This window comes from Myotis brandtii, unplaced genomic scaffold (genome assembly GCF_000412655.1).
Source record: "Myotis brandtii unplaced genomic scaffold, ASM41265v1 scaffold51, whole genome shotgun sequence".
NCBI lineage: Eukaryota > Metazoa > Chordata > Mammalia > Chiroptera > Vespertilionidae > Myotis > Myotis brandtii.
The window spans coordinates 2,812,184-2,824,148 of NW_005369442.1; the positions used below are offsets into that span (position 1 = coordinate 2,812,184).

The 11,965-nt window shown below is 46.7% G+C and overlaps 1 protein-coding gene across 1 annotated transcript in view; it reads left to right on the forward strand.

Moving 5' to 3' along the window:
* KIAA1211 (KIAA1211 ortholog) overlaps positions 1–11,965 on the forward strand; it is a 239,738-nt gene that overhangs the window by 201,866 nt on the left and 25,907 nt on the right. Inside the window, exon 5 of the mRNA XM_014548463.1 lies at positions 6,403–6,538. Within this exon, the coding sequence (XP_014403949.1) occupies positions 6,403–6,538 (136 nt within the window). The remainder of the gene's footprint in view (positions 1–6,402; positions 6,539–11,965) is intronic.

An 11,965-nucleotide genomic window follows, 5' to 3' on the forward strand; every position in this document is an offset into this window, starting at 1 on the left:
GGTCAGGTGGAGCTGAAGAAAGCTTCTTTTCTGGGTGGGGAGAATTCCCCTCCATAGGCGCCAGGTTAGACGATGTCGGTGGGTCTTAGAATGCGCCCAAAGCCTGCAGTAGTGGCCAGAAGGCTGTGTCGGAAACAGAAAACACAGCTACTTGTACCTTCAACAGTCGTGCCCTACACTACCTGCTGTATCTGAAAGTCGGGAGAACTGTCCAAGTTCCAAAGTTCCTTAATGAAGCAGCCCAGCAGCAGCATCAGGATCCAGTCTGATTGCTTTTTTTCTTATCCTCAGGGAGCAGGTTCCTCGGGGAACTGGCTCTCGTCCCCAGGTTCGCCCCTTGTAGCCCAGGATGGCCTATATTCCAGATGACAAACACCAGTGAAAGGGGACCATCCCTGTCTTGTGTCATGGTTTGCGAATGAGGAGGACTTTCCTAGAAACACCTCCCCAATTTTCCACTGTTCCTTTCACACAGACCCTGCTGCAGACGGTACTTCTAGATCACAGGGCTTGAAGTGGAGGTGGCTCTTCTTGGCTCCGCCCTGCTCTCCTCAGCACTAAGGGACAGTGACTAGAGTGGAGGAATAGTATGACTACAGGGCTAACTTTGTTTTGCTTTGCTTCTCACCTTCTCTCTCCTGTGACTTTCTAGTGCCCTGAGCTCTAGGCCACAGGCCATCAAGCACCCTGTCTGATCTCTGTCTTGTCTGCTGATAGGCATGGACATGGGACAGTGGGCCTGGGCTCGGGCATCCCAGTAGCATGGAGTATGGCATCCTTTGCTCTCAGGCAGCATCACTTGCCACCAGGGAAGAAAGGCAACCGCTTCAAAGAGAATCAAAACATGGGAGAGCTGTACAAATAGTTGTCCATCCAATTGGGCTAAATTGGAAAGAATCAAGGCACAGGTCCCAACGCACAGTGTGGTGACTGGTGGCTATTTTTAGTAACTGAGCTGTTACCATTTGGTTCCCCCCTTCTCAGCAGCACCCAAATTTCCTTTCCGGGAATCAAGCTTGCCTCGCTCCACCTACCTCTGATAGGACATAGTACCAGCTTCCTATGACAGAAGCCAAAGGGCCACTTCCTCCCCACTGCAGCCTGGCCTGAGCACATGACCTAGCCTGGCCAATCAGTCTCTCTCCTGGGCTTTGACTTGGCAGGTGGGTCTAGGCGATTGTTGTGGGCCCTACTGCCTAGACTGCTAGAGTTCTCTTCCAAGAGCCTTTTTCCAAGCCTCATTGCCAGCTTCCGTTGTTCTTTGAGCCCCATCGTTCTTCCAGTAAATATTCTTTTGGTTGAGTGAGACATAGTTTCTGTTGCTTGGGCCTCAGAGCTGTAGCTGACCCAGAATGGAACCAGGAAAACTTGGTGAGAGGGAGGTTTGAAATAGGAGGTGGGAAGCAAAGCCTGGAGCAGTTTCCTGGTTTGGGTTGAAAAGAAGGCTCAGAAGAAACCTTTTAAGAAGAGATGCTGAACATCCTCCTGAATTGTCCATCCCTTGGCTTCACAATGGCCTCCTATATAGGCCTGCCCTACCTGAAATATACTCATGATCTCAAAATAGGCCCATCCTCCTATCAACATGTTTGCATCAAGCTTTGCATCCCCTCAGTGACCTCTCCATGGGAAACCCGTCTGATAAACTAACTACCCTACAATATTAATTGTGCCGGGCCAGCTCAGCCAAGGGTTTGGTGAGCCTGACGGGGGGCGGCGAAGGATTAAAGAAAAGACAGACAAAGAGAATAAGCTGGATCTGGGTGGATCTCCTGTGCCTGGCTGAGGCCACAGAGAGGGGATCCAGACAGCAAGCTGAGCCTATATTTTATAGCCAGAGGTAAACAAGGTAGTGGTCACCATAGTTACAATGTTCTTGTGAGTTTTCACTTGTTTTGGCAGCACTTGCTGCACCTCCCACAGCCCATTAGCTACCCAGATAAGATCTAGGGAGCCTCATAAGGTCAAGCCTAATTATGCTAAGAGGGCTGTGCCCTCTATGCTGGAACCTGTTTTGTGGCTTTGCCAACAGGTCAGTCCGAGGCTTAACCCTATAGCTGCTCCCTGCAATTAATCATTTACTCATCATAAATTTTATTGTATAAAGGATTTTGGAAGAAAGAAAGATCATACATGTGATCCCTGCCCTCATGCAGCTCCTAGTGTGGTGGAGATACGATGATGCCATTATTATTAGAGTCACATCTGCGTAGCACTTTACAATATGCAGAGCACTTTTGTTTTCCCTCTCATTTAAGGCATGATTATAGTAACCGTAACATGAAACAGCAAGAAATGCAGGCATGGGGCTCTGGGGGACAGAAGAGATCCCTTTCTTCCAGGGAAGCAGAAAAGGTTGTGTGGAGTTGAAACGCTTGAGCTGGACCTTGAAGGGTGGGTAGGACCTGAACTGAGAGACTGGCCTTGGGCTGTCCCTGGAGAGGAAGAGCCTGTGCACTGATAGAGCCCAGAGAGGACATTGGGGAACTGAGTGGTGGGGGTTGAAGCAGGGTGACATTTGATGATAATGGGTAACACGTAAGCTTTTACACTGTTCTAAGTGCTTTACATATCAGACTGGCCAGGCACCCCAGTGGGGACTCCTCCACGTTTCCCTGCGGTTTCCTCACATCTCCCAGTGTATGAGCCACCATGGCCTGCCTGGCTCAGGAGGGAGAGCATCATGCCAGCAGCTTGGGCTAGGAAAACAAAAGTTCTTCACGCTACACTTGCAGTGTTTTTGTAAGTCTTGAATGCTTTCAACATAGAAAATAATAATGAAAATAAAAGCTTGAAAAGTATGAACTTTATGTTGCGTTTGGCACAGTGGTCAGCAAACTCATTAGTCAACAGAGCCAAATATCAACAGTACAACGATTGAAATTTCTTTTGAGAGCCAAATTTTTTAAACTTAAACTATATAGGTAGGTACATTGTTATTAACTGAATTAGGGTACTCCTAAGCTGGCCTTTGCTAAAAACGTCCTCAATCTGAGGGGTCGACCTCAGCGAACGTACCCCCACTTCTTCTAATGCCTCTTCTTCAAAATAGACGCCCAGGCCAAAAACCGACTTCTGCGCATGGGCCACAAAGTTTCAATCGCACTGTACGTGCACGCCCGCACGTGGTATTTTGTGGAAGAGCCACACTCAGGGGGCCAAAGAGCCACCTGTGGCTCGAGAGCCGGGTTTGCCAACCACTGGTTTGGCATGATCATTAGCATAATAAAGTCTGTGCATTAGAGCAGAGTGGGATAACCCATCCGGGCCTCAGCTGGGTTTCCTGAGATCACTCACAACTTTTAGGCCCTTCAAACAACCCTGTGTTTTGGTCTATGTGCTGCCACAGTGTGCCCATGAGTACTGTATTATTGATTTTTAAGACGCTTTCTTATAGCTTCTAGGTAGAATTATGACAGTTCTGCGATCACTGGGGAAGTAAAAGAGGAGGAGGTGGAGGAGGGGAGAAACAGCAGCGTCTCTTTTCTCCTGTCCTTCCAGAGCCATATTGACTTAGGTGCAAAGGCTTAAATGTACCAAGACGTAGGACCCCCTAAGCCACTCCAAGTCGTCTTAGTGCTAATACAGCACCTTCTCTTAGATGTAGAAGCCTCTGTTCTCCAGTCAGTAGGTCCTGTTCCTGTGGCGGAGGGGTGGAGATGGAACCCAGGGGCTGCTGCTCTGAGAATCAGACACCCAGATCAGCTTTTCAAGTACTAGTTCTGCATTTCAGAATTTCCCAGGATTTTAGGCAGACATGAAGGATTCTCTTCCTCCTCTTTTTCTCTTCTCATTTTCCTCCACCTCCTGCCACCTCTCTTCTTTTCTTCTTTCTCTTCCTCCTCAATCTCCTTCTCCTCCTCCTCCTCCTCCTCCTTTTTCTTCTTTTGTCCTGTAGTCTCTACTAATCTTTATAGATAGTGACTGTTTAATATGGGTAGAGGATATGGAAGTGATATCAAACCTTTGGTGTGAAATGAGGACTTATGGAACGCCTACCTACTCTTTCAGCCATGTCTACACATAGTTATGCATCATAATGCTTCATTCATACATTTTTAAAAATCTTGATTAAAACATCAGTGTTCACAGCAGCATTGTTTACAATAGCCAAAAGGTAGAAACAACTCAAATGTACATGCATAAACAAAATGTGATATATAGATATATGTGTGTGTGTGTGTGTGTATCCCAGAATTATTCAGCCTTAGAAAGGAATGAAATTCTGACACATGCTACAACATGGATGAACCGTGAGGCTATTATGCTAAGTGAAATAAACCAGACACAAAAGCACAAATATTATATGATTCCACTTATATGAGGTACATGGGAGAGTCTAATTTCATAGAGATAGAAAGGAGAATAATGGTTATCAGGGGCTGGAGGAAGGGAGAACGAAGAGTTATTGTTGAATGAGTATGGGCGTTTCAGTTTAGGATGACGGATGGTCGTGATAGTTGAATAACAATATGAATGTACTTAATGGTACTAAACTGTACACTTAAAAATAATTAAAATGGCAGGAAGGCCGGGGAGAGTTGGGGGTTGGGGGGGGGGTGAGGCCAGGGGAAGGTCAAGGGGGGAAAAAAAGGAGACATATGTACTACTCTTTGTAGTATTTTAAGCAATAAAACAAAATTTTAAAAAAATAATTAAAATGGTAAATTTTATGTTCTATATATTGTATTTTACCACAGTAAAAAAGTCTCAGTCAGTATTATGTAAATATGAAAAAAAATTCATGGATGCTGGCATCCTATTTGGTATTAACAGATTTGGTGTTTAAGCAATAAAATAGGTTTACCTTATTTTGTATAAGATTTGCAGTTGTGGGTGAACTGGGACTCTCGTAACATTACTGTCTTGTCATGGTCCAGCAGCTGTTGTTCACATAGCATCTTTGCTCCCAAAGACATCCAGACATCTATGAACACTGTGTTCAAATGGAAGACCCTGTCAGCTGTGAGTGAGGAGCCTGAGTTCTGTTTCAGCTCTGTCTTGATCAAGTCTCTCTCTTCGCCTTTCCGGACCTCATCTTTGTTACATAGCCAGGAGGCTCACATCCAGGTCTTTTGTTTCTTAGCCTCATATGCTTTCTCACCATGCTGCCTGTGGTTTGGCAAATTAGATTTGGTGCTCAGTCTGCCCAACTAGGTCTACCCTTGGTTGGGACCCTGCCCACTGCATTTGGCACTTGGTCCCTGATACAACCTCCAATGGGCCCCTTTCCGGGGAAGGGAGGGGCATTCTGTCACCCTGGGGGACATGGAAGAGTGCCTGCCTTGCCTCCTGAAGGGTATGCAATTCTGCCTGCCCTGTGAACAGCCTGGATGTGGATTCCCCAGAAATAAGTTTGTTTCCCAGATCAAGGAAGAGCAGTTGGCTTTTGCTGCTTCCCGTTCCTACAGGTCGCCCTGCCTCTACTTCCCTGTCAGGTAGAAGTCCGCACTTCTTGAAGCCCAAGCCTTCACCTGAAGTGTTTATTGTTGGCCACCTGCCTCCTGTAAGCTGATCAGTACAGGAGGCCCATCAGCATTGCCCCATCCACATTCTTTCCCCTTTCTCTGAATTTCTAGGCAGTTGCAAGAGAGATTCTTTATTCCTGTAGACCCTATCAGCAATTCTAGTCCTTGGTTTAGATCAGCGGTTCTCAACCTGTGGGTCGCAACCCCTTTGGGGGTCGAACGACCCTTTCACAGGGGTCGCCTAAGGCCATTGGAAAACACATATATAATTACATATTGTTTTTGTGATTAATCACTATGCTTTCATTATGTTCAATTTGTAACAATGAAAATACATCCTGCATATCAGATATTTACATTATGATTCATAACAGTAGCAAAGTTACAGTTATGAAGTAGCAACGAAAATAATTTTATGGTTGGGGGTCACCACAACATGAGGAACTGTATTAAAGGGTCGCGGCATTAGGAAGGTTGAGAACCACTGGTTTAGATGTATGGAGCTGTCTTATAATTTTATTGTAATCTGAAAGAAAGAAATGCGTGTCTCTTACTTCTTCTAGATCTGAATGTTCCTTAAAAAGTGCTGGTTGGCAGGACCTGCTGGGGTAGAACCGATAGTGATGGCTCCTCAGGGGAAGGCCTCTCCAGTTAAGGTTTCGGCAGTGCCTCCTGCCGGGGCCTCGACAAATAAAGAGCTGCCTGCGTTCTCCGTGAGCGGCCCTGGAACACTGCTGTGTTGGAGGCATGCTCCCTTATTCCTGTGGGACCCTTCCGTCTGCCCAGCTACTTGGCTGACCCATAGCAGAAAAGGACACAGAGCTGGGCGAGACAGGGATGTGGGTGGAGTCCCCGCATCAGGAGGAACAGGACACTAGTTGCCAAAAGAAATTTTATCATCCTAATAAAACGAAGCACATGATTTGCATTCCAGGTCCTTCAACTATTCTATGGGAGCCCGGGCGTTTTCCCATGACAGTATTTTTATCCCTGATGGGGGAGCAGAAAGTGAGCAGACAGTTCAAGCAATGTCACAGGACAACATCCTGGGCAAAGTCAAAACTCTTCAGGTAAGACAGCTTGAGACTGGAAGGTTAGAGCCGCAGGAGGGCCTGGCTGTGGAGGGAGTGGGGAGATGCCCAGCTTAGCCCTGAGTGATGGATGGGGAGGTCGAGTGGGAGCTCCTGGGGAGAATTTTCGCCTTTTTTTTTTTGGTAACTGGAGTCAGTTCTCTAAGCCTTCTGTCCCCTGTGAGAGGTACATTGTCACCATTGCACCCACCTTCATAACGCCCCCTTTCCTGTTCTCTCAAACTGTTCCCTCCGTGTTGAGTGGGCATTACGAGGACAGGTACCCAAGAGAAGCTGCATGCCTCGGATGGGAGGAGTCATTAACTGTGAAGTGTTGGCCATAATCCCCAAGTTCAGGGCTGACTGTCTGTGGATGGTTTGCACAGCAAGTGTTCACTCTCCAAGCCTCCCTGCTTGGAGCGTGAATGCTGAGCCTCTTACTCTGTTGTGTGAATAAATCTGACTCCCCCGAGCCACCTGGCCTCAGAGGAATACCGGGAAGCTCTTAGGGCACCCCACCCCACCCCTGTTCAGCTGCAGAGCTGGGCAGTTTTCCTACATAAAATTAACTCAGGTGGTAACTCCTTAATCATGGAAGTACAGTTGACCCTTTAACAGTGAGGGTTTGAACAGCGTGGGTCCACTTATGCGCAGATTTTTTTTTCAATAAATACTGTAAATGTATTTCTCTTATGATTTTCTTAATATCTCTTTTCTCTAGATTCCTTTATTGTAAGAATACAGTATATAATACATAAAACATACAAATGTGTGTTAATAATCAGTTTATGTGACTGGTAAGGCTTCTGGTCAAGAGTAGGCTATAAGTAGTTACATTTTGGGAAAGTCAGAAGTTATGTGTGGATGTTCAGTTGCATGGGGGTTGGTGCCCCTAACCCCCTGCATTGTTCAAGGGTCAACTGTATAATAAAATAATTCTTCACCAAAAGTGATTCAGCTCATGGGGACTCCGGGAAAAGCAAGGGAGTGAAGACACCTGGGATCTGACTGTGTAGGTTTGCCTGATTGCTTGGTAGAATTCACTCACCTGACAGAAGTGCCTAAGCAGGCACTTCTCTGAGACAGGGTGCCTGGAGGCGATCCAGCTCATGAACAGGGGACTCTGGTGTGCTGGTTTCCCTCTGTCTGTAAGTCTGCAAGAGCGAGTGAGTGAGCGAGCAAAAAAAAGGGTGGGGGGGAACAGCTGGCTTGAGTGGCTGCTGACAAGATGAAGCATTGTACTCAAATTTTCTGTTTTCTTGAAATGTTCTTGTTTCTACTGAACATTAGCTACGTATTTTGTGATCAGAGTTTGGTCACATATTCCCCACACACTCTCAGCCGAATGCAGCATATGGCAAGCAGGGAAATAGCCCACACCCTGGCACCGCGCCCAACGCGCCCAGGTCCTTATTCCTACTGCCCAAGGCCATCGTCCTGCCCCAGAGCTAACCTGGGCACTGCCTTCAGGTTCTGCCACTTCCTACCCAGGCTACCTTCTTGGCTCTTGCTGGCTGTGCTCTCTGAACCCCTGGCTTATCATATCTGCTCTCTAAGAGGAGTGACTTACAGATTCCAGTCCACGAAACAGCTGTGTTATGAGTTCTTTAAACTTAGATAGTAGTTCACTTAGTACATCACAGCACATGCCACCGCCACGCCAAGTGGACTTGGAGTTGTAAATGGTATGGGATTCTACAGTATTGAAAATGTAGAAACTCAGTGCAGTGTGTGACTGCCTGTTCATCCTGTTAGGCACAATTTTAAAGAATCTGATCTCACAATTAATAAAATGTAAAACAACCAACTTCCCTGAAGCTACAATTCTATTAATTAACACAGGAAGAGAAAATGTAAGTAAAGTAAAATAACTATATAATTTGTGTGCTCTCTTTTGCTCATAGCTACTCATAGGTTTTCCTAATTTTGCTTCTGTTGTATGGAATCATGAGCTTCCTTACAGCTCTATAGTTATATTTTTAAAAAAAAAAATAAAATAAAGGGCTTTGCTCTTCGAGGAGGGAAATGGGGATCATTGTCATAGGAAATGTAATTTTTGGAGTGACATAAGATGTAACTGTATCACCCCCAAAAGACTGTGCTTTATTTTTCAGTCGACTAAGCAGTATGTTCCTGGTAAGTCGTAGAAATAGTAGTTAACTGTATTAAGTTGCATGAATGCTTTGCATTTTTTCATGACAATGTTATGCTGGCATTGATGCTTAGTAAGCAGCATAAAAGACCGCCCTTCATAGGCTCCAGCATGGAATGAGGGTGTTTAGTTATGTCAGAGGCATGTATGTTTTTTTTTTAATGTCTGAAATTGTCTTTGTGTATCTGCGTATGTTTATTTTAAAGAGAGAGAGACGAGTAATGGATAAACCTATTTGACAGTAAATGTCTTGGCAAGCTCATTAGCCTCCATTATTAAGACATTCCTTTGAAATTAGATTTTTCCTGGAATGCCATTTAAAACAAAAGAAAACACATTTTTCTCTGGCTTAAGAAACTTCCCAGCCCTTGGGAACCCCCAGAACAGTGCCTGTAAATGAATGCAGTTGGAAAGGTTGCCCTCTAGTGGCCACATGTCGTCATCTCAGCTAAAACTGTCCTATGTTGCACCGGGGCCAGTTAGTATCTCTACTGAGTACGGAACGACTGAATACAGCATACACCAGCCTACACTTTTCTGAGTAGAGTAAATGGGCCACCTGCACAAACGTCTGTGGTGAACGACTGAGTCACTGTTCATCTGGTGTAGCACGGAGTGGCTTTGTCAGCTCTGCCCTTCCTTGCATTTGGACTACAATGGCCCTGTTTCCTTCCTGCCGCTGCCAGAGCACAGATCAGAGAGGTACCTGCATATCTTAGATCAGACCGGGCTGTGAAGTATCTACCAACTAATGATAAACCTCCGGAACACCACAGTCGAAGCCTGCAGACAGTTTGTAGAATTATACCACCCCTTTGTCAGAAATGCTTGGGCCCATTAGTCCACAAGCTATTTAGCTCGGGAGGGAAAACCTCCATCCTCAGTAGCTACTGTCTCCTGCTGAGCTGGATTTCACGTAAAAATGCCAAAGTGTCATATGCATGAGGATTTTGACACCTATCGAGGACGCAAGGAATAAACACCTGCTCTTAGCCACTTCTTCATGGAGCAGGCTTTAAATCCGTATGCTTTCTCTTTTTTTCCCCTTTTTTTTGTTTGTTTTTGGGGTTGTTTTTTTTTTTAGCTTGTTTTAACTGTGGGAGTATCCATAGTTCACTCAAGAAGACAGCAACTTCATTTTTCCTCCACTTTATTCTTGCAGACGTGGTCTGAAGAATGAGAAATCTGGGGGACTCTAAACACTGGCAGTGTGCGAGCTGCAGGATATGACATGCTTGGAATTCCCACACCATGAGAAGAGCCTCATCAATATGGATGTGCATTCCTATAGCATCATTCTCCAGCATTCCATATGACAACAAAGTGGCCCAGTTTGAGTGAATAAAATATAGTCCCTTTTCGCTCACATTCCAGGCTCAACAGTAACAGCATTCATAGCCACACGCAGCATGGACTCACAGGATAGGCACAGCTTTCCCCTCTCCCCTCTGGCTATGATCGCAGGGTGTATAAGGATCCATGGGTATTGGGGAGGCCGGGGGGTGGGAAGGTGGAGGGAGTGGTAGTAGTTTCTTCCCCTGTAACGTAAGGGCAGGCTCGCCTTGGAAGTCCGTTTTTCAGTGATTGCTTATATCAGTTTCTCTGTAACAATGCCTGAATAGTGGGCAGCAATAGTCAGAAAAAAAAAAAAAGCCACACTTATCCCTCTATTCAATTCACACCACACCTAAGATTGCCAAGTAGGTTTTAGCAGTCCCGTTTTCATTGTCAACAAGTCTCAGAGTGTGGTGACAGCCCCGTATCTGTCCAGTCAGCTGAAGGAAGCATTTGGAGCAGGACCGCAGAGAAGGGAGAGTGTGCAGGTGCAGGAGCCTTGACCTCGAGAGCCTGAGGATCAGCCACCATGGCCTTGGACCCCAAGTCCTGCCTGGCCTTGGTCCCTAAGTCCTGCCTGGCCGTAGGTCTCATTTCTGACAGCTGCAGGGAGTGTCTGTGAAGAGACAGCCCTTCGTCTGGGCACAGAGGTTTGGCCTATCCCTAAACGGTGGCCATCATTTCTTTGATGACCTGAGTCCTCCCCTCCTCCAACCCCACTGCCTCCTCCTAGGCCCCCTAGCCACCAGCCTGCACTCATTTTCTCTGGAGGGAATTTGAATCAGCTGCTTTACGGAGATGCACATTGTCATTCACAAAGGCAACAGCATGTGTTTCTTCTGGCAGGATGAACATGTCGGTGACATAGCAACCCTTTGATATCTGCATCCCCCCGCCCCCGACACACACACACACACACACACACACACACACACACACCAGCCTCAGCTGGTACCTGCAGTCAGCTGTGCAGCTCTTCCTGGGCCTTCATCACTCCTCCTCTCCATGCATTTCCTCGGACCCTGCACCCTCCTCTCTGTTGGCCTCTTTTCTCTAACCTCCCACTTCATTTCTTAACACTGCTCTGTCCCTTTCCCAGCTTTGTCCCATGGTCCTTATTTCTCTGTCCTGTTCTTACTCAGTTTTGGTTTGGTTTGATTTCCATTTTCTCTTTCCTTTCCCATTGGTAGCCATGGTAGCCATCCCATCTTTGGGAGACTGTGATTCCATTCTGCCATGTTCTTTTTTGTCCCCTAAGGATCAGGTGGACCAACACCAGTATTCTAAAAGGGGCGCCAAGGTAGTAAAATATCGGCACATTCCTTCCTTTTTGTGATGGTGGCAAAAATCCCTACGAAATGGCACTATAGTGTTAGGCCAGGTTCTCCTTGCGAGCTGGTTACAGAATTATTCTTTCCATTGTGAATAGAAGTCCCCTCATGTACTCCTCCAGGAGCCCGAGTGGAAGGCAGAGCCTGACAACTGGAGGTGTGTGTCTCAGGGTTTAGAACCGTTTTCAGTCTTGGCCAACACTCCTAGAGGAGGGATGGCGGGTGAACCCAAGGCTGGGCCAGGACTCCCGCACACAGGAACCATTCCCTCCTCTTCTGCCCAGTTCCCAGCCCTTTCCCACTGGGCAGCAGAGTGAGACGGCCGTGACTGTTAACACCGTGTCTCTTTGTCTGACTCCATCGGCTGTTCGAATGTGCCTGCGAATTGATCTGCTCAGAGTGGGTACTCGCTGCCGCTTCCTGCTAAACTTGTTTTTGGAAGACACCCTTTTCAGCCTTCTCCTCCCCGAAACCCTTTCAGGCTGCTCAGGCTGTACTTCACTGGCTGGCCTCAGGCTTCGATATGTGCGCCTTCCCTGTGGGGTTGGGGAGCCAGGCTCAGGTCACACACATGTCCTGTCTTCCTGTGCGCCTGACTTGGCATGCTCG